Here is a 25,967-nt window from a genome sequence, read left to right as displayed (position 1 = left end):
GCTCTGCGGAATATCTCAGTGCTATATAAGCAAGCATAGTAATGTTGGATTTCATCATAGGCGATACTTATCCCTCTGGGAGATATATCTGGCAGCAGTTTTCTTCCCCTCTCAATTCCTAAGCGTGCAAGTTTACATTGGCGTCTGGAGAACTCGCTCACACCAGCAGCAATTTCATACCTCAGTCCAAATAAATTGCTTCTGGAATACTGTATACTTAGAGATATTCACCCATTCTCACCCTCCACAAAATAATACCTTTCCATGCTGGGGAACTAAGCATCACTTATAACAAGAATACTTGCTCTCCTGTCCATACTCCCGGGTTCTATCGGAGCACAAAAACAACGTTTTTTGTGATTCTGTCTCACAGTGGCCCGCTCAGTGATCTGTCAGTGACGGAATGGCAAGAGTTCTCATATATTCATAATATGGAGGAATTAAGAGCGGAAGCCTCAGGAGACAACACAAAATTTCTCCGGCTATGGCAACCAAGGATCCTTTATAGAGATTCTCCCAACTTCCAATCCCTATACTCAAGAAGAAGGAATATATGCCATAATAAGAATATACGACAATGCGTCAGCAAGAGCAAATTCACTTTCCCATTCCCCCCTTTTATTTTCTCTTTCTCCCCCTTCTTTCTTCCTCCCTTCTCATTTCCTAATATCCTCCCCAGATTATTCTCTCCTACACTTAAAGCTGAGTAACATAAGTTTATAGCATTTACTCTAAAGCGAGGCTAGTGTTTAACGTCAACATATTCAGTCTTATATGATTACCATATTGGATTAAAACCACTGTGATGTTTAACAACCGACTTCTCTATCCCTACGGACCTGAGCGTTTTGAAATACCGTAATAGATGCATTTCTTCCATGTGTTCTACATGATTCTTTATATTGAATTATCCTTTGTGTGCATTTGTCTATTATTAAGCGCTGCAAGGCTTCATGTCTACCCTTTTTTTCCTTACTTTATCTTGTATTGTTACTACGATTAACTTCTCTTAATAAAAAGTGATTAAACAAGAACACTTTTTTACCAAGTTGGTAAGTTATCATCTATCCAGAGGACAGGAGATAACTTCTAAATCGCTGGGACCCCAATGATCCCCAGACTGGGGATCTGCAGAGCCACATTCATTAAGCAAAGGTTGAATATTCCCTCCATTGATCCACTCATTATCTATGGGATTGTACCTGGCTTTCTCAGGCAGCCCCATTGACAATAAATGGAAAAGTGAGAAGCACTTCAAACCTCCACTCTACTGGGAAGGAGTTCTGGAGAACCCCATTCTCGAGATCAGTGGGGATTCCAGTGGTCAACACTCAGCGAGTAGCGATTTATCACCTGCATGGATAGACCTTTCAGAAGGAAGTTGACGCAACTCTTTCGACCACTGGATGATTGAAATGCATACCTGGTATTTGTTATTGACTGAGGCATGTTTGCTGTTTGAGGCTTCCAGTGCAACCTCAAGATCTTTAATTTGTTTCTTAAGAGAGCTCACATCTTCCTCCAGTGCAAGTCGCACTCTCATGAGATCATTCCTCTCCTGCTGGGACACATCTAGCTGTTGCTGTTTGAATAAAATTCAAGTGGTAAATATATAGGATATGTTCACATAGGGCATATTTGGTACAGGTTTTCCTTCTGAATTTATATTCAGCCGACACTTATCTTTTCCGATGCCTTAATACACAATACACAGGAACGCTCGGCTCTGCCGAGTGCTCCTGTGTTCTCCGTGAGAGAGTCTCCTATGTCAGTGGCTTATCTCCCAGAGAATAAAAGGACTGGCCACTCGAAATGCAACATGCTGGATCCTTCTCTCCTTTGACATCATCTGTCAGGGAAGAACTGGGAGGCCTCAATATATATTAGATCGTCAATATCAGTAGGTTTGGCCTACCTTAGCCTCATGTGTAGGAGGACAAAATCTAAAGACAACCATACACATTAGACTACTGAAGACAGAACCTGCAGGTCCTGGCAGGCTCCATTGACATTCTAATATATGGGGACCTCCTCTTTTTGGACTGCCGATCCTTTTGTTCTCGGTGAGATAAGTCACCACTAAGGAAGTCTGACAGGGGCTCTCTCATAAAGAACACAGGAGCAATCAGAAGAGCCGAGAGTCCATGTGTGCGAACGAGTTGGGAGAGAAAATTGTCAGCCAAACGATCACAATCTATTGTGTATGTGGGACTTCCGATAATAAACAGATAAACCCAATGAATTCCGAAAGACACTGACACCTTCTTAAATATTTAATTTGTTGTTCCTGCGTCTTGGCTAGTAAATGTTGCAGGTGTATATCATCTTAAAAGTTTCTGGATTACACATGTGGTAGGATGATTAAATATAGTACGATGGGTAAGACTGACCCACTGATGGATGACATTCCACATCATCCATAGACTACTACAAAGTCTCAAGCGCTCGGTCATGTGCACTCAGTTTTCCCTCGTATGAGATTATAATTCATTGCTTCTTTCCCAGCAGAAGGAAGAACCCTCTTTGCATGTGATTGTAGAAATTGTCACCCATATCAATTAACATACCACGGGCTGGCCAAGGCATGACCGTTTTCTAACTCCCCTTTACACAGTAAGCAATAGTAATGGTGAGTAGTAGCTATTGGTTTCATAAGGACTTTTCCAAATGTGTTCCCTTTAAAGTCATAAGACATTAAAGTACCTGCAAGAAAGTTGCTTTGGGGATGACCAAGATCATGTCCATGGATGCTTCCTCATCTTCCAGCGTGACCATGTCTTCCATGGGACGTGGTACATTGAACACAAAAGATTCACTGATTCCTTTCACCACTCCATGGTGATCCACATAGCGAAAATGATACTGCTGCTCCCCAGGCCGTGGTAAGTAACAGGCTGTGGGAGAATAAAGTTTTGGAAAACATGACATGAAATTGCTTCAATTACTCACGTTACAAAAGTGATTCTTTATTTTCTTGTAATCTACAGAGGTGCTGGTGGTGTTACCTGGCACCTCTGTCAAAGGGCTAAAGGTACCTTCACACTAAGCGACGCTGCAGCGATATCGACAACGATGCCGATCGCTGCAGCGTCGCTGTGTGGTCGCTGGAGAGCTGTCACACAGACAGCTCTCCAGCGACCAACGATGCCGAAGTCCCCGGGTAACCAGGGTAAACATCGGGTTACTAAGCGCAGGGCCGCGCTTAGTAACCCGATGTTTACCCTGGCTACCAGTGTAAAAGTTAAAAAAAAACAAAACAGTACATACTCACATTCCGGTGTCTGTAACGTCCCCCGGCGTCTGCTTCCTGCACTGACTGTGAGTGCCAGCCGTAAGGCACAGCACAGCGGTGACGTCACCGCTGTGCTCTGCTTTTACTTTACGGCCGGCACTGACAGTCAGTGCGGGAAGCGGATGGCGGGGGACGTGTGACAGACAGCAGAAGGTGAGTATGTACTGTTTTTTTTTTTTTTACATTTACAATGGTAACCAGGGTAAACATCGGGTTACTAAGCGCGGCCCTGCGCTTAGTAACCCGATATTTACCCTGGTTCCCATTGTAAAACATTGCTGGCATCATTGCTTTTGGTGTCAAACACGACAATACACGCCGATCTGACGACCAAATAAAGTTCTGAACTTTCAGCAACGACCAGCGATATCACAGCAGGATCCAGATCGCTGCTGCGTGTCAAACACAACGATATCGCTATCCAGGACGCTGTAACGTCACGGATCGCTATCGTTGTAAAGTCATGTAGTGTGAAGGTACCTTTAGTCTCTGCAAAAAGCAGCACTCTGCAGGATAAAAGGGCATCGTACAATAGCAGACAGGGACACAACAGTGATGAATTCCAAGTGATTAACTAACGGTGGCCTACATCAAACCTTCTACTAGATGAGTACGTGGGGAAATATTCCTGATGTGCAGACCAAAGGCTCAGATGCAACATGCACAGAGCCCAAATCATTACTTCCAAACGACACTTTTCTCACCTTGAAATTGAACGCTGCAGTAAGATTCTGATCCATCTGCAAGAGCTTCAGAGGAGACAGCCCAGACAAACGTTTCATAGTCCTTTATAGAAGACGCTCCCACCTGTGATGGAGAAAGTACATGACTTACCAAGTGTTCCTCCAGAAAACATTTAAAATATTCCCTTAGGCCCTTGGAAAATGCTGTATTAATACAAATTTCTATACAGAGACTTTAGGGAAAGCTGGATGATAATATGGACTCAGTGATTTGTCTTGCCTATCTTGCACAATTCTGGAATATGGATATGCCATAAATGTAAAGTAGATGTGGCTTCCAGCAATGGGACCTGCATCTATCTGGAGAACGGTGACCCGACATACGTAGCTGTCATGTATAGGACTCTGCTTTCATTTGTATGGGAATTGTCATCATCTGCTGATACCTGTGCATGTCGGTGTCCCCTTCTATACAGATGTCTTGCCCAGTGGGATCCACATCTATTATAAATGTATGGAATATCCTGATTCTTTTGCATGTTTGTTACACTTACATGTTTCAGATCACCAAACAAATATAAATATTAGACAAAGATGACACAAGTAAACACAAAATGCAGTTTTTAAATGAAGGTCTTAATTACCGTATATACTCGAGTATAAGCCGAGAATTTCAGCCCATTTTTTTAGGCTGAAATTGCCCCTCTCGGCTTATACTCGAGTCATACCCAGGGGTCGGCAGGGGAGGAGGAGCAGCAGCTGTGTAATAATACTCACCTGCTCCTGGCGCGGTCCCTGCACATCCCTGGTTCTCCGGTGCCGGCAGCTTCTTCCTGTAGTGAGCGGTCACATGGTACCGCTCATTACAGTAATGAATTTCGACCCGACTCCATTCCCATAGGGGTGGAGCCGCATATTCATTACTATAGCATCTTATGGGGCCCATCATAAACTGTATGGAGCATTATATAGGGCTCCTGATTCAATATGGATATTCAAAAACACAACCTACCGATGTCTCAATTAATTTTACTTTTATTGGTATCTATTTTTATTTTAGAAATTTACCAGTAGCTGCTGCATTTTCCACCCTAGGCTTATACTCGAGTCATTAAGTTTTCCCAGTTTTTTGTGGCAAAATTAGTGGTCTCGGCTTATACTTGGGTCAGCTTATTCTCGAGTATATACGGTATTAAGGAGAAAAAAAATCCAAACCTACAGGGCCCTGTGTGAAAAAAGTGATTAGCCCCTTAACCTAATAACTGGTTGGGCCACCATTAGCAGCAACAACTGCAATCAAGCATTTGTGATAAGTGGCAATGAGTCTTTTACAACGCCCTGGAGAAATTTTGGCCACTCAACTTTGCAGAATTGTTGTAATTCAGCCACACTGGAGGGTCTCCGAGCATGAACCGCCTTTTTAAGGTCATGACACAGCATCTCAATCAGAATAAGGTTAGGACTTTGACTAGGCCATTCCAATGTCTTAATTTTGCTTTTCTTAAACCAGGGGTGGACTTATAGGTGTTATGGATCATTTCCTGCTGCATAACCTAAGTGCGCTTCAGCTTGAGGTCACGAATAGATGGACGAACATTTTCCTTCAGGGTTTTTTGGTAGACAACAGAATTCATGGTTCCATTTACCACAGCAAGTCTTCCAGGTCCTAAAGCAGCAAAACAGCCCCATACCATCACACTACTACCATATTTTACTGTTGGTATGATGTTCCTTTTCTGAAATGCTGTGTTACTTCTATGCAAATTGTGTGTGACATACATGTTCCAAAAAGTTCAACTTTTGTCTCGTCAGTCCACAGAGTATTCTCCGAAAAGTCTTGGGGATCATCAAGATGTTTTCTGGCAAAACTGAGATGAGCCTCTATGCTATTATTGCTCAGCAGTGGTTTTCATCTTGGAACTTTGACATGCAGGCCATTTTTTGCTCAGTTTCTTCCTTATGGTGGAGTCATGAACACTGGTACTAACTGAGGCAAGTGAGGTCTGCAGTTTTTTGGATGTTGTTGTGGGGTCTTTTGTGACCTCTTGGATGAGTCGCCGCTGCACTCTTGGGGTAATTTTGGTCGACCGGCCACTCCTGAGAAGATTCACCACGGTTCCATATTTTCATCATTTGTGGATAATGGCTCTCACTGAGGTTCACTGGAGTCCCAAAGCTTTAGAAATGGCTTTATAACCTTTCCCAGACTGATAGATCTCAATTACTTTGTGTCTCATTTGTTCCAGAATTTCTTTGGATCATGGCATGATATGTAGCTTTCGAGGATCTTTTGGTCTACTTCAATTTGTCAGGCAGGTCCTATTTAAGTGATTTCTTGAGTAGGACCAGTGTGGCAGTAATCAGGCTTTGGTGTGGCTAGGGAATTTGAAGTCAAGTTTCCCAAAAATGGGATAAACCACAGTTAATTTATGTTTTAATTGGGGGAGGAATCACTTTTTCACACAGGGGCCCGTAGATTTGATTTCTTTTTCCTTTTAAAAAAAAGCCGTTTATTTAAAAACTGCATTTTGTGTTTACTTGCGTTACTTTTGTCTAATATTTAAATTTGTTTTGTGATCTGAAACATTTAGGTGTGACAAACATGCAAAAGAATAGGAAATCAGGAAGGGGGCAAAACACTTTTTCACAGAACTGTAAATGTAACCAGAAATCTAACTAGAGACATCCTCTTGAAATCCTGTGACTACCGTGTAGTATAGAGGGGGCTACCTTGTAATAAAGAGGCGGCTACCGTGTAGTATAGAGGCTACTTGTGTGTAGTATAGAGGCGTCTATTGCGTAGTAAAGAGGCGGCTATTGCGTAGTAAAGAGGCAGCTATTGCATGTAGTAAAGAGGTGGCTATTGTGTAGTATAGAGGCGGCTATTGTGTAGTAAAGAGGCAGCTATTGTGTAGTGTAGAGGCGACTTGTGTGTAGTAAAGAGGCGGCTATTACATGTACTAAAGAGGCGGCTGTTGTGTAGTAAAGAGGCGGCTATTGTGTAGTAAAGAGGTTGCTATTGTGTAGTAAAGAGGTGGCTATTGTGTAGTATAGAGGCGGCTATTGTGTAGTAAAGAGGCAGCTATTGTGTAGTGTAGAGGCGACTTGTGTGTAGTAAAGAGGCGGCTATTACATGTAGTAAAGAGGCGGCTATTGTGTAGTAAAGAGGTCGCTATTGTGTAGTAAAGAGGCGGCTCTTGTGTAGTAAAGAGGCGACTTGTGTGTAGTAAAGAGGCGGCTATTGTGTAGTAAAGAGGCGGCTATTGTGTAGTAAAGAGGCGGCTATTGTGTAGTAAAGAGGTCGCTATTGTGTAGTAAAGAGGCGGCTCTTGTGTAGTAAAGAGGCGACTTGCGTGTAGTAAAGAGGCGGCTATTGTGTAGTAAAGAGGCAGCTACCGTGTAGTAAAGAGGCGGCTCTTGTGTAGTAAAGAGGTCGCTATTGTGTAGTAAAGAGGCGGCTATTGTGTAGTAAAGAGGCGGCTATTGTGTAGTAAAGAGGTCGCTATTGTGTAGTAAAGAGGCGGCTCTTGTGTAGTAAAGAGGCGACTTGCGTGTAGTAAAGAGGCGGCTATTGTGTAGTAAAGAGGCAGCTACCGTGTAGTAAAGAGGCGGCTATTGTGTAGTAAAGAGGCGGCTACCGTGTAATAAAGAGGCGGCTACCGTGTAATAAAGAGGCGGATATCGAGTAGTAAAGAGGCAGCTATTGCATGTAGTAAAGAGGTGGCTATTGTGTAGTATAGAGGCGGCTATTGTGTAGTAAAGAGGCAGCTATTGTGTAGTGTAGAGGCGACTTGTGTGTAGTAAAGAGGCGGCTATTACATGTAGTAAAGAGGCGGCTATTGTGTAGTAAAGAGGTCGCTATTGTGTAGTAAAGAGGCAGCTACCTTGTAGTAAAGAGGCAGCTATTGTGTAGTGTAGAGGAGACTTGTGTGTAGTAAAGAGGCGGCTATTGTGTAGTAAAGAGGTCGCTATTGTGTAGTAAAGAGGCGGCTCTTGTGTAGTAAAGAGGCAGCTATTATGTAGTGTAGAGGCGACTTGTGTGTAGTAAAGAGGCGGCTATTGTGTAGTAAAGAGGCGGCTATTGTGTAGTAAAGAGGCGGCTATTGTGTAGTAAAGAGGTCGCTACTGTGTAGTAAAGAGGCGGCTCTTGTGTAGTAAAGAGGCGACTTGCGTGTAGTAAAGAGGCGGCTATTGTGTAGTAAAGAGGCAGCTACCGTGTAGTAAAGAGGCGGCTCTTGTGTAGTAAAGAGGCGACTTGCGTGTAGTAAAGAGGCGGCTATTGTGTAGTAAAGAGGCAGCTACCGTGTAGTAAAGAGGCGGCTATCGTGTAGTAAAGAGGCGGCTACCGTGTAATAAAGAGGCGGCTACCGTGTAATAAAGAGGCGGATATCGAGTAGTAAAGAGGTGGCTACCGTGTAGTAAAGAGGTGGATAAATATGCATAAAGTGAATAAGAAAAAGCTCAGTTGAGAGGACGATTCAAGGGACTATTTGTTGTAAAATTAGGTCGCGTGTATTGAAGATTAAAAGTAATTTATAAAACAAAGGGAACTTTCTCACTTTAAAAATTCCGATCCAGTCGCTGGTAGAACCCTTCATCCCGGTCGGCAGGGTATAGTGACACTCCACTTTGGTACTGGACATGTAGGTTTGAGCCACATTCAAGAAGCTGATACATGACCCCTGAGACAGGAGAGAATCCTCCATGATGTTCACTATCTTGCGTCTACGGATGACAATAGATAAAACTTATTTACTGTATATCTCATTAAACTATTATTACTTGTACACTTTAAAAACATTGTATTCATGCATTAGATTAAACAGCAAGAAGAGAAGACCAATACAAAAAATGGTGTGCACACCCAATATGATGAATTATTAAGCATTATTGTTTTCCTGCTTACTATTTGACCTTCTGTTTGTAGTTCATCTCCAATCTCAGCTAATCCGCCTCATTGTGACCCTTATACCAATGTTATTATTTTTAATTGGGGTTATTTATATATTAGTTGGAGGTGCTACTAACAGCTATCTTGCCTCACTAGTGCTCCCTGTGGCATGTCCATTTCACCCATATACTCGATGCAATACTCAGTGTTGGTGGTATGTTATTGTATCATGCTTCCATGTTTTTCAATGTTTTTAAGCAGTTGTTTGTCCATGTTATCAAGAAAACTGTATGAATTTTGACTGCATTATATTGGGTGTGCACACCATTTTTTGTATCGGTCTTCTTCTCCTCTTAGTGTGTACTTTGGTCTCCAAAACAAGATGTAGCACCCTGATGGGGCATTATCCATTTTCGTGTAGTGTTGTTTACATCGTGAGTGCACTCTAATCTTTATATACCATACTTAGATTAAACAGCAACTGAGAAATTTTAATGGGGATCCTACCAAAACAGGTGAAGTTTCACACAAAGGTCACTAATGGCCACCACTAGAGTACCCCAGACACATTTGGCTGACAACTATCTCCCCAGATTCCCCCATATACAGGAGAGTTTGGCTCTGACTTTATTCGAGGCGCTGCGGCTTATCTCTCAGAGAGTAAAAGGATCGACCTTGGCACTCCTAAAGGCCAGATCCTTCTCTCCCTCAACGTCATCTATCGGTAGAGTGTTTTGAGGTTCCCTCATACATTAGACCGGTGGATGAAACAGCCGATATCAGCAAGCTCAGATCACTTTAGTCCAATGTGTATGGAGGCCTAAGAAATAGCCTAGCCTTAAGGCAGACTAAACATTTCCCACAAGCCAAATTATGGAACATTATTATAGGAAACGTGTACATTTAGGCCTCACTCATGTAGATATATATTATATACGGTATATGTCAGTATAAAAGAGGTTGTAAATGACCCCTTTACCCTCCATGCTGCTTCTTGTATTTGCATCAATATGACAGATCTGGTTATCTCAGAAACGCTGGTTCTGTAGTCAGGGATATTCGGTAGAATTCATAGCTCATCAGTCTCTTTATAGAAATAAGTTAATAGAGCCATGTATTCAGAGCGAAGCATTTAGCGCAATGCCAATGGGTATTTGTCACTTGGATGTCTTCCAGATCTCACAGGGAGAAATGAAATCTGTGGCTTTGTTTTACTGCGCCTGTGCCCTGACCCCTGACAACTGTTGTCGCTGGGCCCTCATCGTCCGCTTTATAATGAATTGACTTTAATATTTTTAATTCCAATTAAACTCCACATGAATACCAAAGGACATGAATCAGTATTTCATTTGTGGGCAAAGCTTAGCTTGTTTCCATATTTTACCTGACAAATGCCAACTCATGAATCATCCTTTCCTCGCTCCGAATTCAGTGTTAACTCTTTATATTCCAGATGTCAATCTGCTAGCTGAACGCTTAAGGCCTCATTCAGACGTCAATGTTTTTCACATACGTAAGCAAAAAAAACATGTACATGTGTCCTCAGGTGTTTGGTCCAGTGCATCCCCAGGTGTTTGGTCCACTGTGTCCTCAGGTGTTTGGTCCACTGCGTACCCAGGTGTTTGGTCCAGTGTGTCCTCAGGTGTTTGGTCCAGTGTGTCCTCAGGTGTTTGGTCCAGTGTGTCCTCAGGTGTTTGGTCCAGTGTGTCCTCAGGTGTTTGGTCCAGTGTGTCCTCAGGTGTTTGGTCCAGTGTGTCCTCAGGTGTTTGGTCCAGTGTGTCCTCAGGTGTTTGGTCCACTGTGTCCTCAAGTGTTTGGTCCAGTGTGTCCTCAGGTGTTTGGTCCAGTGTGTCCTCAGGTGTTTGGTCCAGTGTGTCCTCAGGTGTTTGGGCCACTGTGTCTCCAGGTGTTTGGGCCAGTGCGTCCCCAGGTGTTTGGGCCAGTGCGTCCCCAGGTGTTTGGGCCAGTGCGTCCCCAGGTGTTTGGGCCAGTGCGTCCCCAGGTGTTTGGGCCAGTGCGTCCCCAGGTGTTTGGGCCAGTGCGTCCCCAGGTGTTTGGGCCAGTGCGTCCCCAGGTGTTTGGGCCAGTGCGTCCCCAGGTGTTTGGGCCAGTGCGTCCCCAGGTGTTTGGGCCAGTGCGTCCCCAGGTGTTTGGGCCAGTGCGTCCCCAGGTGTTTGGGCCAGTGCGTCCCCAGGTGTTTGGGCCAGTGCGTCCCCAGGTGTTTGGGCCAGTGCGTCCCCAGGTGTTTGGGCCAGTGCGTCCCCAGGTGTTTGGGCCAGTGCGTCCCCAGGTGTTTGGGCCAGTGCGTCCCCAGGTGTTTGGACCAGTGCGTCCCCAGGTGTTTGGGCCAGTGCGTCCCCAGGTGTTTGGGCCAGTGCGTCCCCAGGTGTTTGGTCCAATGTGTCCTCAGGTGTTAGGTTGGGTGTTTTCTCAGCGTTTGGTCCAGTGTGTCCTCAGCATTTGGTCAACATTTTTCACATACAGATACATTACAAAGCGTATCCTATATTTTGCAATTTTAATTACCGTATGTACAGACTCGGACTGTACACCAATGCCATACACTGCTACCATGTGTGTTCATTCTGTAATTTTTCACGGACGAACAGACTTTTCATCTGTGATGATGATAAAAAAAACAGACATCTCCACATCTTCATGATTTTTTACACAGACACATGGTCCACAAAAAAAACCAAGGACATGTGAACAACCCCACAGAGTATCATTCAGCGCTCTAAATCACAGGAAATGTACGTGAAATATGGACTAATGGCTGATGACGCCTGAATTCTTGGAGCAAGTGGTTCCATAAAAACCACAGTGGCTCTTCAAAGCTAGTCTTTGTTAAAGGGGTCCTGCAGCTCTTCTCACATCAGGAGAGCTACCGATGTGGCGTCTGTGAGCTGCTTGCCAACTATCATACAGAGCTCCTATTCTAACAGGACAGGCGCACAAGACTCAGCTAACAGATGCCACATCAGTAGCACCTATCTGCTCCTAATGGAGAAGGAAAGGCACTAGATAACCCCTTTTAAAACCTGTGCTGTACAAGCCCATAATCCTTTAGTGTAATAAACTATAACGAGCTTGTGACCGTGTTTTCTGTAGGTCCACTTGGATTGTCAACCAGGCCTGGGGGTGAAGACACTGGACAGTTGGGGGGGTATTAGACAATGCAATAAGGTGAGCACATCTAACATTTCTGTAATCTGGCATCACTACCTATGAAGTTGCTTAGGCTACTTTCACACATCAGGTTTTCAGTGTCAGGCTAAATCCGGCAAATGTTGGAAAAACTGGATCCGGCGCAGATTTTGAAAACCTGATGCAACGGATCTGTTTTTTTCACGGATCCGGCTAGCCTATCCAGAGTATTGGATAAAAAAAAAATTTGGAGCATGCTCAGTTTAAAAAACCGGATCAGGCCGCCGGATCCACCTTTTTCCGGGTCCGGCGAAAACCGGACGAAACGCAATGTCATTCGGTGCAATCCGGCACTAATACAAGTCTATGGGAGAAAAACCTGATCCGGCGGCAACATTCGCCTGATCCTTTTTTTGAAAATTAGCCGGATTTAGCCTGACGGCGAAAACCTGATGTGTGAAAGTAGCCTTAAAAAGGACCTGTTATTCTGACTGGAAACTGTCAACAAGCAGGGCAGCCGCTGCTGATGGGATCCTTTTATTATTACTTACATTTTATTATGGCTTTTACAGTATTTTTATGGCTGTTGCAGCACAAAATTCCTCACCTCTCCAGTCCTGCACACCCCCTGCCCACCGCTCCTCTGGTTATGTTCTCTGGAATAAAGGACTGTAAGGGTTTTGCGGATTCTGCTGCGGATTTTTCAGCAGCGGATTTTGAAAATCCGCAGTGCAAAACCACTGGGATAATCACGGCGGATTTTCTCGCGGTTTCTTCTGCGGATTCCTCTGCGGTTTTCCAACTGCACTTTCCTATTGGTGCAGGTTGAAAACCGCTGCGGAATCCGCACAAAGAATTGACATGCTGCGGAAAATAATCCGCTGAGTTTCTGCGTGGATTTTTCCGCAGCATGTGCACAGTGTTTTTTTTTCCCATAGGTTTACATGGTACTTTAAACTTTGGGAAAACTGCTGCGGATCCGCAGCGTCAAATCCGCTGCGGATCCGCAGCGTGTGCACATACCCTTAAGGTGCAGCTTTGGGGAGCGCCACCTTTCATTTTTTTCTTTGATGGCTTAGAGTATTTTTATGCATTTTCTCTCTGAATGTAGCATGTTTTACCCACTAAGGAACATACCACCTTCATACTTGCACCAAATTAGAGATATTCACAAGGCGTTAATGAGGTACGCAGTCTATGCAGATGAGTGCAGTATGAAGTGCTCAAAGTACTAAGCTGAGACACAAAAAGACAAAACAGGTTTTCCCACTATAGTCTTTTATGTTGATCCAGAGAACAGGCTGTTTTCAGCCCAGATCCATCCATGGGGAGTGTGTCACACAGTTCCACCGATTAATTACTTTATGACATGTTCTATTGAATAGTAAAAATAATAAAAGCACTTCAAGGCCGGGATCACACAGTGTAAGTGGTGTACAAATTAGAAGTACAAAATTTAATTTTTCTTACTGCACCAAACCGCCCTGTGTGACCCTGGACCATGAGAGAAAAGCAAGTTACGGTTAACTGTTTTCTAGGTAGCAGAAGTGCGAGCTGTTACAGGCAGAAAAGCAATCTGGGTTTGTCCACAACTGGATGCGACTATCTGCGTCAAATGCGCAAACATTTTTTCGCATGTTCTGCCAAAATCCAGGCGAACTCACAATGGTAAATCTGATCCACCATGTTAAAAAGTTTCTGACTTCTGGGAACTTGTAAACTTATATATGTTTGACCCTAGGCACAATAAGGGTACTGTCTCACAGTGGCACTTTTGTCGCTACGACGGTACGATCCGTGACGTTCCAGCGATATCCATACGATATCGCTGTGTCTGACACGCAGCAGCGATCAGGGATCCTGCTGAGAATCGTACGTCGTAGCAGATCGTTTGGAACTTTCTTTCGTCGCTGGATCTCCCGCTGTCATCGCTGGATCGTTGTGTGAGACAGCGATCCAGCGATGCGTTCGCTTGTAACCAGGGTAAACATCGGGTTACTAAGCGCAGGGCCGCGCTTAGTAACCCGATGTTTACCGTGGTTACAAGCGTAAAAGTAAAAAAAACCAAACAGTACATACTCACATTCCGGTGTCTGTCCCCCGGCGTTCTGCTTCTCTGCATTGTGAGCGCCGGCCAGCCGGAAAGCGAGCACAGCGGTGACGTCACCGCTGTGCTTTCCGGCTGGCGCAGACACAGTGGAGAGAAGCAGAACGCCGGGGGACAGACACCGGAATGTAAGTATGTACTGTTTTTTTTTTTTTTACTTTTACGCTGGTAACCACGGTAAACATCGGGTTACTAAGCGCGGCCCTGCGCTTAGTAACCCGATGTTTACCCTGGTTACCCGGGGACCTCGGCATCGTTGGTCGCTGGAGAGCTGACTGTGTGACAGCTCTCCAGCGACCACACAACGACTTACCAACGATCACGGCCAGGTTGTATCGCAGGTCGTGATCGTTGGTAAATCGTATAGTGTGACAGTACCCTAAAGGCCCCTATAGTCTGCTGGCAATCTTATATGGGTCCCCGGGAGGGTTGTGACATAATTATCATTTATCACCGATCCACCGGACGGGGGGGGGGATAAATGTATGATCACTGATCTGAAGAATGGGAGGACCCGAAATCTACTATGTACAGGTAGTCCTCGACTTACGACGTTGATCCGTTCTTACGCGGCGTCGTAAACCGAATTTTGAAGTAAGTCAGACCATACGTTCATACAGTACTGTACCATAATAACAGTACAGTACTGCAAACACTTAGCCTATCCAAACACCTATCCTAACACAGTACCCTACATAATTATCAATAAACAAAGGTACAGTAAAATATTGTGCAGTACAGTACGTTTAATAATGAAATACTGTACTGTAAGTGCTGTAACAGTAATAAACAGTGTACTGCAATAAATAAAGATAACAATTCCAAAGAAAGAACAGGCTTATTGGGAGGAAGCTGTAGAAGGTGCTGGAGATACTGGGGCAGTATTCTTCCGCCGCTGCACGTAGTTGCACGTAGTTCGACTTACGACGCAAAACCGCGTAAGTCGGAATGAGGCGTCGTATAAAGCGTCGTAACCACGAAACGACGTAACTCGAGACCGTCGTAACCCGAGCACTAACTGTAAATGGTGCAATATCGAGACCATATGACCACCATTGCTATAGAAAGTGAATGGAGCAGTGTCGCACATGCACACTGCAGCTCCACTCACATAAGAGTTTGGGGCCCCCTCGGTTCTCGTGATCAGTGGGGTCTCAGCGATCAGACATTTATTTCCTATTTTGTAGACAGGTGTATAATATGTTCTTTCTGGGACAAATCTTTTAATTTCAGACATCAGATTTGTCAGAGTTTCTCATTTCAACATTTTCTATGTAACAACCTCTGCGCTTCTTATTTGACAGATTACAAAGTCCCTTCATAGATAATGGGGAACTATATTACCTGGAACTAGGTACTTCCATGTGATAAGATTTGGCACTCTTCATACATTATTTTTAGATAAACATAGACTGTTTAAAAAGGTTTATGATTATCGTAAAGAGATAGCATAACTTCATGGGCGCTAAGTGCATTCATTGCAGTCACCTGAAGCTGGAGTTAGCAGGGGAACGCAGCTAGAGGAGAGCCCTATGTCACCGATTCCACGCCAGTTACCATTACTAAAGCTGTCCGGGAAACTCGTCATCTGGTTCATGCTGCCCAAACTACGGTCAAATCTCTGGAAGCATCCAGAAGGCTCCAAAAAACGTGAGACCTCGTGGACTCCAGAAAGAGGTGGCAAATTTCCCAGGTGCACATGCAAGCCTCCAGAAAAGCAGAGTTTCCAGATAGTTTCTTGTCCATACAACCAAATGAACATTAAATGATTTTACTCCACTTATTCTGCAGGAGCGCACCTCTCGCTTGGCTCCCTGGTCACCAGATTGCGAGTTTGGACCAGAAGCATCATCGCATCAATGGCCTGAGCTGTGCGTTTACCGATACTGCCAAGGCAACTTTGCTTCTGCAGGATTGGAGGCACTGATCTGTCCAGATCCTGGCCAGCTTTAGAGCAGCACTTACAAGCTCTATTATAAAGAGCATGCAAGCACTGCATTCCTTGCCCAGGAGACCGGTCACCACTGCTAGACTGCAACGGTGCCCAAAATATTAATACAAAATAATGAATTATTAACGAATAAATTACAACTGTGCGCGTTTTACCAGAATTTTATAACAAACCAATAATGATGATGATGATGATGAAAATAACCCTGCAAGACTACATTTTGATTTTGCAGATTTTGTACCTTTTCTGCACCTACTAAGTAAATTAGGTTACTTGCATTTTTATCATTTTTCATCTCTTGTTGGCACCTCATGTTTTAAAGCAGTTTTGTCTTTGATACTTACTAGTATTTGGCTTTGGCAAAACCTTAGTGACACAGTTATGTGCGGATTACATGCATTTCCACTTTGTTTTGCATGCGTTTTTTTACCTGCGAATTTTCCCCCCACCTAATGGAAGTCTATGGGAAGAATCTGCACATAAAACTCAGCGTCCCACAAGAGCAATTGACATGTTGAGGACTTGAAATGCGCACCACTGTGTAGGAAAAAGGCGCAGTGGGCAGGAGATTTCTATAAATCCCATCCACATTGCTGGAGGCTAAGAAGCTGCGAAAATATCCAGGGTCAAAACCGCACCAAAAACTCATGGTGGGCACACTATGTAAGGTAAGCAGCAAATGGGGGGATGCCTGAAAGGTCGGTGCCACACTATGTCACCTCCAGGACCAGAAGTGGGCAAGTACCAGCTAGCCCTGTATGCACCTGTGGCACGCCATGGGGTGGGCGACACATTCTGAGGGCACATTTACACCCGTCCACATCTGTATTGGAGCCTACATAGCAGATTTTAACAGGAATATCAGAAAAACGAGTGCGATAATTTCTTCCAAGAAAACGACAACCACAAAGATGGAAACCCAACGGCTCCATAAGGATAAGGGGGCTGGTGCGGCCATTACTCTCATGAAAAGCGCAGATGTGAACGACGCCCTCCTGGTCCTGCCGTGTGATTCCTGTGGCTGGGACTTGCCTTTCAGGAGCATGGAAAAGCTGGATAACAAACACTACGGGAGTCGTAGGGTGGCCCTAATATAATCCCAGCAGGAGAGGAGGAATCCGCTGCATCGTCCTAACCTCCACGAGGCTGAAAGAAAAACTTATGGTGCAGGCAGGGAAAACTCCGGGCAGGCGCCGCCGTGAGCATCTCCGCCTCTCTGCAGCCGCCTGTACGAGGCCTATGCAGCAGCTGGAGACTTGCTGCGCACCACTTGTGTCCCCGCATCACGTCGCCCCGCCGCTTCAGGCTGCGCACCCCGCCCGCCCTCATACAGGAGGCCGCACACCCGCAGGCACCGCACATAACACCCCCGGCTAGGAACAAACAGAACCGCTTACCCCCGCACTCAGAAATCAGCTGTCCCACAACAACAAAAGCTCTGCGCGCTGCTACCTGGGAGTTGTAGTCTCAGCACTGGCGCGGCAGGCTGCGCATTCCATCGGGACGTACTGCATTACCCAGAAAGACTTGCGATTGTAAAAGCTCAGAAGTCTCGAAAGGATTCGCGTTGCTATGGGTAACGGGAACAGTTTTGGTGTTTTATTGTTATTTTGTATTGTGAAAAGTTTTCTTCCGTGGGAAGTGGAAATGAGGGGATGTAAAGGCGACTGTAACGTCACTGTCAGGGCTCTGAGGCTGTGCAGTGCTCAATATAGCGCCCAATACAGTCCTCAATACAGCGCCCAATACAGCTTCTAATACAGCGCCGAATACAGTGTCTAATACAGTGCCCAATACAGCGCCCAATACAGCGTCTAATACAGTGCCCAATACAGTGCCTAATACAGTCCCCAATACAATCCCCAATACAGCGCCCAATACAGCGCCCAATACAGTCCCCAATACAGCGCCCAATACAGTGCCTAATACAGCGCCCAATACAGCTTCTAATACAGCGCCCAATACAGCGCCCAATGCAGTGTCTAATACAGCGTCCAATACAGCTTCTAATACAGCGCCCAATACAGTGCCTAATACAGCGCCCAATACAGCGCCTAATACAGTGCCCAATACAGTGCCTAATACAGTCCCCAATACAATCCCCAATACAGCGCCTAATACAGCGCCCAATACAGCGCCCAATACAGCGCCCAATACAGTGCCCAATACAGTGCCTAATACAGTCCCCAATACAGCCCCCAATACAATCCCCAATACAGCGCCTAATACAGCGCCCAATACAGCGCCCAATACAGCGTCTAATACAGCGCCTAATACAGCGCCTAATACAGTCCCCAATACAATCCCCAATACAGCGCCCAATACAGCGTCTAATACAGCGCCCAATACAGCGCCCAATACAGTGCCTAATACAGTCCCCAATACAATCCCCAATACAGCGCCTAATACAGCGCCCAATACAGCGCCCAATACAGCGCCCAATACAGTGCCCAATACAGTGCCTAATACAGTCCCCAATACAATCCCCAATACAGCGCCTAATACAGCACCCAATACAGCGCCCAATACAGCGCCCAATACAGTGCCTAATACAGTCCCCAATACAATCCCCAATACAGCGCCTAATACAGCGCCCAATACAGCGCCCAATACAGCGCCCAATACAGTGCCTAATACAGTCCCCAATACAGCCCCCAATACAGCGCCCAATACAGTGCCTAATACAGTCCCCAATACAATCCCCAATACAGCGCCTAATACAGCGCCCAATACAGCGCCCAATACAGCGCCCAATACAGCGCCCAATACAGTGCCTAATACAGTCCCCAATACAGCCCCCAATACAGCGCCCAATACAGCGCCCAATACAGCGTCTAATACAGCGCCTAATACAGCGCCCAATACAGTGCCTAATACAGTCCCCAATACAATCCCCAATACAGCGCCCAATACAGCGCCTAATACAGCGCCCAATACAGCGCCCAATACAGCGTCTAATACAGCGCCCAATACAGCGCCCAATACAGTGCCTAATACAGTCCCCAATACTATCCCCAATACAGCGCCTAATACAGCGCCCAATACAGCGCCCAATACAGCGCCCAATACAGCGCCCAATACAGCGCCCAATACAGCGCCCAATACAGTGCTCAATACAGTCCCCAATACAGTGCCCAATACAGCGCCTAATACCGCGCCCAATACAGCACCCAATACAGTGCCCAATACAGCGCCCAATACAGCACCCAATACAGTGCCCAATACAGCGCCCAATACAGTGCCCAATACAGTGCCTAATACAGTCTCCAGTACAGTCCCCAATATAGTGCCCAATACAATGCTCAATACAGCGCCCAATCCAGTGCCTAATACAGCTCCCAATACAGTGCCCATTACAGTGCCTAATACAGCTCCCAATACAGTGCCCAATACAGTGCCCAATACAGCGCCCAATACAGCGCCCAATACAGTGCCTAATACAGCGCCCAATGCAGTGCCTAATACAGTGCCTAATACCGCGACTAATACAGCGCCCAATCCAGTGCCTAATACAGCACCCAATACAGTGCCCAATACAGCGCCCAATACAGCGCCCAATACAGTGCCTAATACAGTCCCCAGTACAGTCCCCAATACAGCGCCCAATACAGTCCCCAATACAAACCCCAATACAGCGCCCAATACAGTGCCTAATACAGCTCCCAATACAGTCCCCAATACAATCCCCAATACAGTGCCCAACACAGCACCCAATACAGTGCCTAATACAGCTCCCAATACAGTGCTCAATACAGTCCCCAATACAGTGCCCAATACAGTGCCTAATACCGCGCCCAATACAGCACCCAATACAGTGCCCAATACAGCGCCCAATACAGTGCCTAATACCGCGCCCAATACAGCACCCAATACAGTGCCCAATACAGTCCCCAATACAGTGCCCAATACAGTGCCCAATACAGCGCCCAATACAGTGCCCAATACAGCGCCCAATACAGTGCCCAATACAGTCCCCAATACAGTGCCCAATACAGCACCCAATCCAGTGCCTAATACAGCTCCCAATACAGTGCCCAATACAGTCCCCAATACAGTCCCCAATACAGTGCCCAATACAGTGCCCAATACAGCGCCCAATACAGTGCCCAATACAGCGCCCAATACAGTCCCAAATACAGTCCCCAATACAGTCCCCAATACAGTGCCCAATACAGTGCCTAATACAGCACCCAATACAGTGCCTAATACAGTGCCTAATACCGCGCCTAATACAGCGCCCAATACAGTGCGTAATACAGCGCCTAATACAGTGCCTAATGCAGCGCCCAATACAGTGCCTATTACAGCGCCTAATACAGTGCCTAATACAGCGTCCAATACAGCGCCTAATACAGTGCCCAATACAGTCCCCAATACAGTCCCCAATATAGTCCCCAATACAGTCCCCAATACAGTGCCCAATACAGCGCCCAATACAGTGCCCAATACAGCGCCCAATACAGTGCCTAATACCGCACCCAATACAGCGCCTAATACAGTGCCCAATACAGTGCCCAATACAGTCCCCAATACAGTGCCCAATACAGCGCCCAATACAGTGCCCAATACAGTGCCTAATACCGCGCCCAATACAGCGCCTAATACAGTGCCCAATACAGTCCCAAATACAGTCCCCAATACAGTCCCCAATACAGTGCCCAATACAGTGCCCAATACAGCGCCCAATACAGTGCCTAATACAGCACATAATACAGCGCCCAATACAATGCCTAATACAGCGCCTAATTCAGCGCCCAATCCAGTGCCTAATACAGCGCCCAATACAGCGCCCAATACAGTGCCTAATACAGCGCCCAATACAATGCCTAATACAGCGCCCAATGCAGTGCCTAATTACAGTGCCTAATACCGCGACTAATACATCGCCCAATCCAGCGTCCAATCCAGCGCCAAATACAGTGCCTAATACAGTGCCTAATACCGCGCCCAATACAGCGCCTAATACAGTGCCCAATACAGTCCCAAATACAGTCCCAAATACAGTCCCCAATACAGTGCCCAATACAGTGCCCAATACAGCGCCCAATACAGTGCCTAATACAGCTCCCAATACAGTGCCCAATACAGTCCCCAATACAGTGCCTAATACAGCACCCAATCCAGTGCCTAATACAGCGCTCAATACAGTGCCTAATACAGCGCCAAATACAGTGCCTAATACAGCGCCTAATTCAGCGCCCAATCCAGTGCCTAATACAGCGCCCAATACAGTGCCTAATACAGCGCATAATACAGCGCCCAATACAGCGCCCAATGCAGTGCCTAATACCGCGACTAATGCAGCGCCCAATACAGTGCCTACTACAGCGCCTAATACAGTGCCTAATACAGCACCCAATACAGCTCCCAATACAGTGGCTAATACAGCACCCAATACAGTTCCTAATACCGCACCTAATACAGCGTCCAATACAGTGCCCAAACCAGCGCCCAATCCAGTGCTTAATACCGCGCCTAATACAGCGCCCAATCCAGAGCCTAATACAGCGCCAATACAGTGCCTAATACATCGCCCAATCCAGTGCCTAATACAGCGCCCAATACAGTGCCTAATACAGCATCTAATACAGTGCCTAATACTGCGCCCAATCCAGTGCCTAATACAGCACCCAATACAATGCCTAATATAGTGCCTAATACCGCGCCTAATACAGCTCCCAATACAGTGCCTAATACAGCGCCCAATACAGTGCCTAATACAGCGTCTAATACAGTGCCTAATACCGCACCTAATACAGTGCGTAATACAGCGCTCAATCCAGTGCCCAATACAGCGCCTAATACAGTGCCTAATACCGCGACTAATACAGGGCCCAATACAGCGCCCAATCCAGTGCCTAATACAGCGCCCTATACAGTGCCTAATACAGTGCCTAATAACGTGCCTAATACAGCGCCCAATACAGTGCCTAATACAGCGCCTAATACAGTGCCTAATACCGTGCCTAATACAGCGCCCAATACAGTGCCTAATACAGCACCCAATACAGCGCCCAATACAGTGCCTAATACAGCGCCCAATACAGTGCCTAATACAGTGCCTTATACCGCGCCTAATACAGCGCCCAATACAGTGCCCAATCCAGTGCCTAATACTGTGCCTAATACAGCGGCCAATACAGCGCCCAATCCAGTGCCTAATACAGCGCCTAATACAGCCCCCAATTCAGTGCCTAATACAGCGCCCAATACAGCCCCTAATACAGCGTCTAATACAGTGCCTAATACAGTGCCCAATACAGGGCCCAATACAGTGCCTAATACAGCGCCTAATACAGCGTCTAATACAGCACCCAATACAGTGCCTAATACAGCGCCCAATACAGTGCCTAATACAGTGCCCAATACCGCGCCTAGTACAGCGCCCAATCCAGTGCCTAATACAGCTCCCAATACAGCGTCCAATACAGTGCCTAACACAGCGTCTAATACAGTGCCTAATACCGTGCCTAGTACAGTGCCGAATACAGTGCCTAATACAGCGCCCAATATAGTGCCCAATCCAGTGCCTAATACAGCGCCCAATACAGTGCCCAATACAGCGCCCAATGCAGTGCCTAATACCGCGCCTAATACAGCGCCCAATACAGCGCCCAATCCCGTGCCTAATACAGCGCCCAATGCAGTGCCTAATACTGTGCCTAATACCGCGCCTAATACAGCGCCCAATACAGTGCCTAATACAGCGCCTAATACAGCGTCTAATACAGCGTCTAATACAGTGCCTAATACAGCGCCTAATACAGCGTCTACTACAGCGCCCAATCCAGTGCCTAATACAGCGCCCAATACAGTGCCTAATACAGCGCCTAATACAGTGCCTAATACCGCGCCTAATACAGCGCCCAATACAGCGCCCAATCCAGTGCCTAATACAGCGCCCAATACAGTGCCTAATACAGCGCCCAATACAGCGCCCAATACAGTGTCCAATACAGTGCCTAATACAGTGCTTAATACAGTGCCTAATACAGTGCCCATTTCAGTGCCCAATCCAGTGCCTAATACAGCGCCCAATCCAGTGCCTAATACAGTGCCCAATCCAGTGCCTAATACAGCGTCTAATACAGTGCCCAATCCAGTGCCTAATACAGCGCCTAATACAGTGCCCAATACAGGGCCCAATACAGTGCCTAATACAGCGCCTAATACAGCGTCTAATACAGCACCCAATACAGTGCCTAATACAGCGCCCAATACAGTGCCTAATACAGTGCCCAATACCGCGCCTAGTACAGCGCCCAATCCAGTGCCTAATACAGCTCCCAATACAGCGTCCAATACAGTGCCTAACACAGCGTCTAATACAGTGCCTAATACCGTGCCTAGTACAGTGCCGAATACAGTGCCTAATACAGCGCCCAATATAGTGCCCAATCCAGTGCCTAATACAGCGCCCAATACAGTGCCCAATACAGCGCCCAATGCAGTGCCTAATACCGCGCCTAATACAGCGCCCAATACAGCGCCCAATCCCGTGCCTAATACAGCGCCCAATGCAGTGCCTAATACTGTGCCTAATACCGCGCCTAATACAGCGCCCAATACAGTGCCTAATACAGCGCCTAATACAGCGTCTAATACAGCGTCTAATACAGTGCCTAATACAGCGCCTAATACAGCGTCTACTACAGCGCCCAATCCAGTGCCTAATACAGCGCCCAATACAGTGCCTAATACAGCGCCTAATACAGTGCCTAATACCGCGCCTAATACAGCGCCCAATACAGCGCCCAATCCAGTGCCTAATACAGCGCCCAATACAGTGCCTAATACAGCGCCCAATACAGCGCCCAATACAGTGTCCAATACAGTGCCTAATACAGTGCTTAATACAGTGCCTAATACAGTGCCCATTTCAGTGCCCAATCCAGTGCCTAATACAGCGCCCAATCCAGTGCCTAATACAGTGCCCAATCCAGTGCCTAATACAGCGTCTAATACAGTGCCCAATCCAGTGCCTAATACAGCGCCTAATACAGCCCCCAATTCAGTGCCTAATACAGCGCCCAATACAGCGCCTAATACAGCGTCTAATACAGTGCCTAATACAGTGCCCAATACAGGGCCCAATACAGTGCCTAATACAGTGTCCAATACAGGGCCCAATACAGTGCCTAATACAGTGCCCAATACAGGGCCCAATACAGTGCCTAATACAGTGCCTAATACAGCGTCTAATACAGCACCCAATACAGTGCCTAATACAGCGCCCAATCCAGTGCCTAATACAGCGTCTAATACAGTGCTTAATATAGCGCCTAATACAGCGCCCAATACAGTGCCTAATACAGTGTCCAATACAGTGCCTAATACAGCGCCATGTGTAAAATCATAATAATAAGGAACATATATATCTATCCTTGATTGGGGTGAGGAACCTTTTCTCTGCCAGGAGCCATTTGGACATTTCTACCATCCTTCAAGGGCCATTAAAAATGATCACCTTGAAGATGGCTCTGTAATATTCGGTCAGACATGTAATGCCACCACCCCACTGTGACGGCGTCTCTTCGGTGCCGCTGTGATGTTAGGTGATATTGATTAAAGATAAGCGAACATATTCGGAAAACTTTCTCCAATCTCAACTTCGGCACGTACGTAGCACATTCGGATTCGTGTTTGCTTTCTCAAGCATTTTTACTCAAAGTCAGCAAAAGTCGCTTAAAGTTCGGTAAATGATCGCGTTTCCACTAATGCTTCTGTTATGACTTTGGCTATATAGTGCTGCTGTATGATGTGTTTTCTGAGGGGGGGGGGGAGTGGAGAAACCATCCACAATGTTATGACTCAAGCGTTCCTGTAATTGGCTGCCGAAGTCACATGTCCTACCCCATATAAAAAGCAGATATTTTGGTTTTCTGGCGCCATTTTCTCAGTGTAACAGTGCCGAGAGGCCGCTCCTGTGCTAGTGCTGGTGCGAAAGTGAACTTGTCACTTTGTTAGATAGGATCCTGTCCTGTGTGAAATCGATCTTCCAGCATCTACTGTATTTTTCAGACAATAAGACGCACAGGACCATATGACGCACCTCATCCCTTTCCTGGTATGCATGCTCCCTCATCCCTATCCTAGTATACATGGCCCCCTCATCCCTTTCCTGCTATGTGTGGCCTCCTCATCCCTTTCCTGGTATCCTTGGCCTCCTCTTTCCTGTCCTGGTATGCTTGGCCTCCTCTTCCCCTTCCTGGTATGCTTGGCCTCCTCTTCCCTTTTCTGGTATGCTTGACCTCCTCTTTCCTGTCCTGGTATGCTTGGGCTCCTCTTCCCTTTTCTGGTATGCATGCCCCGTCATCCCTATCTTGGTATGCATGGCCCCCTCATTCCTATCCTGGTAGGCATGGCCCTCTAATCCCTATCCTGGTATGCATGGCCCCCTCTTCCTGATATTCATGCCCCCCTTGTCCTGGTATGCATGGCCTCCTCATCCCTATCCTGGTATGCATGGCCCTTATCAGAAAAACATTAAAAAAACATAAATTGTTCTACTTACCTTCCCTGCGGTCCCTCGCAGCATCCTGGCCCCCCCATATATCCATCGTGACCCCCCACATATTTCCATCCTGGACCCCCATATATCCATCCTGGTCCCTTGTCCTGGCCGCATACACAGAGAGAAAGAAAAAAAGATTACTCTTACCTGCCTGCGGTGCCAACGCCAGGTGGCGTCCTCCTTTGCAGATCCAGCCAGCTAATATTAAATTGACCTCAGACCTAGCAGAGGTCAGTGACTGATGTGTGTGTGCCTGTTGCATGCGGCGCATGACACCGACGACAGACACACACAGTGTTCATCGGGACATGTGACGTGGCGGATCAGATAGTGAACGCTGCATGCGTGTGCCCCTGCACATACTCTGCCTTTGCTCTTAAAG

The 25,967-nt window shown here is 46.3% G+C and overlaps 1 protein-coding gene across 4 annotated transcripts in view; it reads right to left on the bottom strand.

The window, feature by feature from the left end:
* Positions 1-25,967, bottom strand: part of CALCOCO1 (calcium binding and coiled-coil domain 1) — a 126,033-nt gene that overhangs the window by 23,128 nt on the left and 76,938 nt on the right. Inside the window, exons 1-5 of one of the 4 annotated variants that reach the window (XM_077297950.1) lie at positions 17,524-17,622; positions 8,535-8,700; positions 3,997-4,099; positions 2,704-2,894; positions 1,424-1,582 (exon numbers count right to left, since the gene is read on the bottom strand). In XM_077297950.1, the coding sequence (XP_077154065.1) occupies positions 1,424-1,582; positions 2,704-2,894; positions 3,997-4,099; positions 8,535-8,700; positions 17,524-17,585 (681 nt within the window). In that variant the 5' untranslated portion in view covers positions 17,586-17,622. Of the gene's footprint in view, positions 1-1,423; positions 1,583-2,703; positions 2,895-3,996; positions 4,100-8,534; positions 8,701-17,103; positions 17,394-17,468; positions 17,623-25,967 lie in introns of those variants that run through there. The other 3 variants (XM_077297951.1, XM_077297952.1, XM_077297953.1) reach the window with 3 other exon arrangements.

The sequence above is a fragment of the Ranitomeya variabilis genome, chromosome 3 (genome assembly GCF_051348905.1).
Source record: "Ranitomeya variabilis isolate aRanVar5 chromosome 3, aRanVar5.hap1, whole genome shotgun sequence".
In the NCBI taxonomy this organism is placed as follows: Eukaryota; Metazoa; Chordata; class Amphibia; order Anura; family Dendrobatidae; genus Ranitomeya; species Ranitomeya variabilis.
This window is presented reverse-complemented; position numbering and strand designations above follow the sequence as displayed.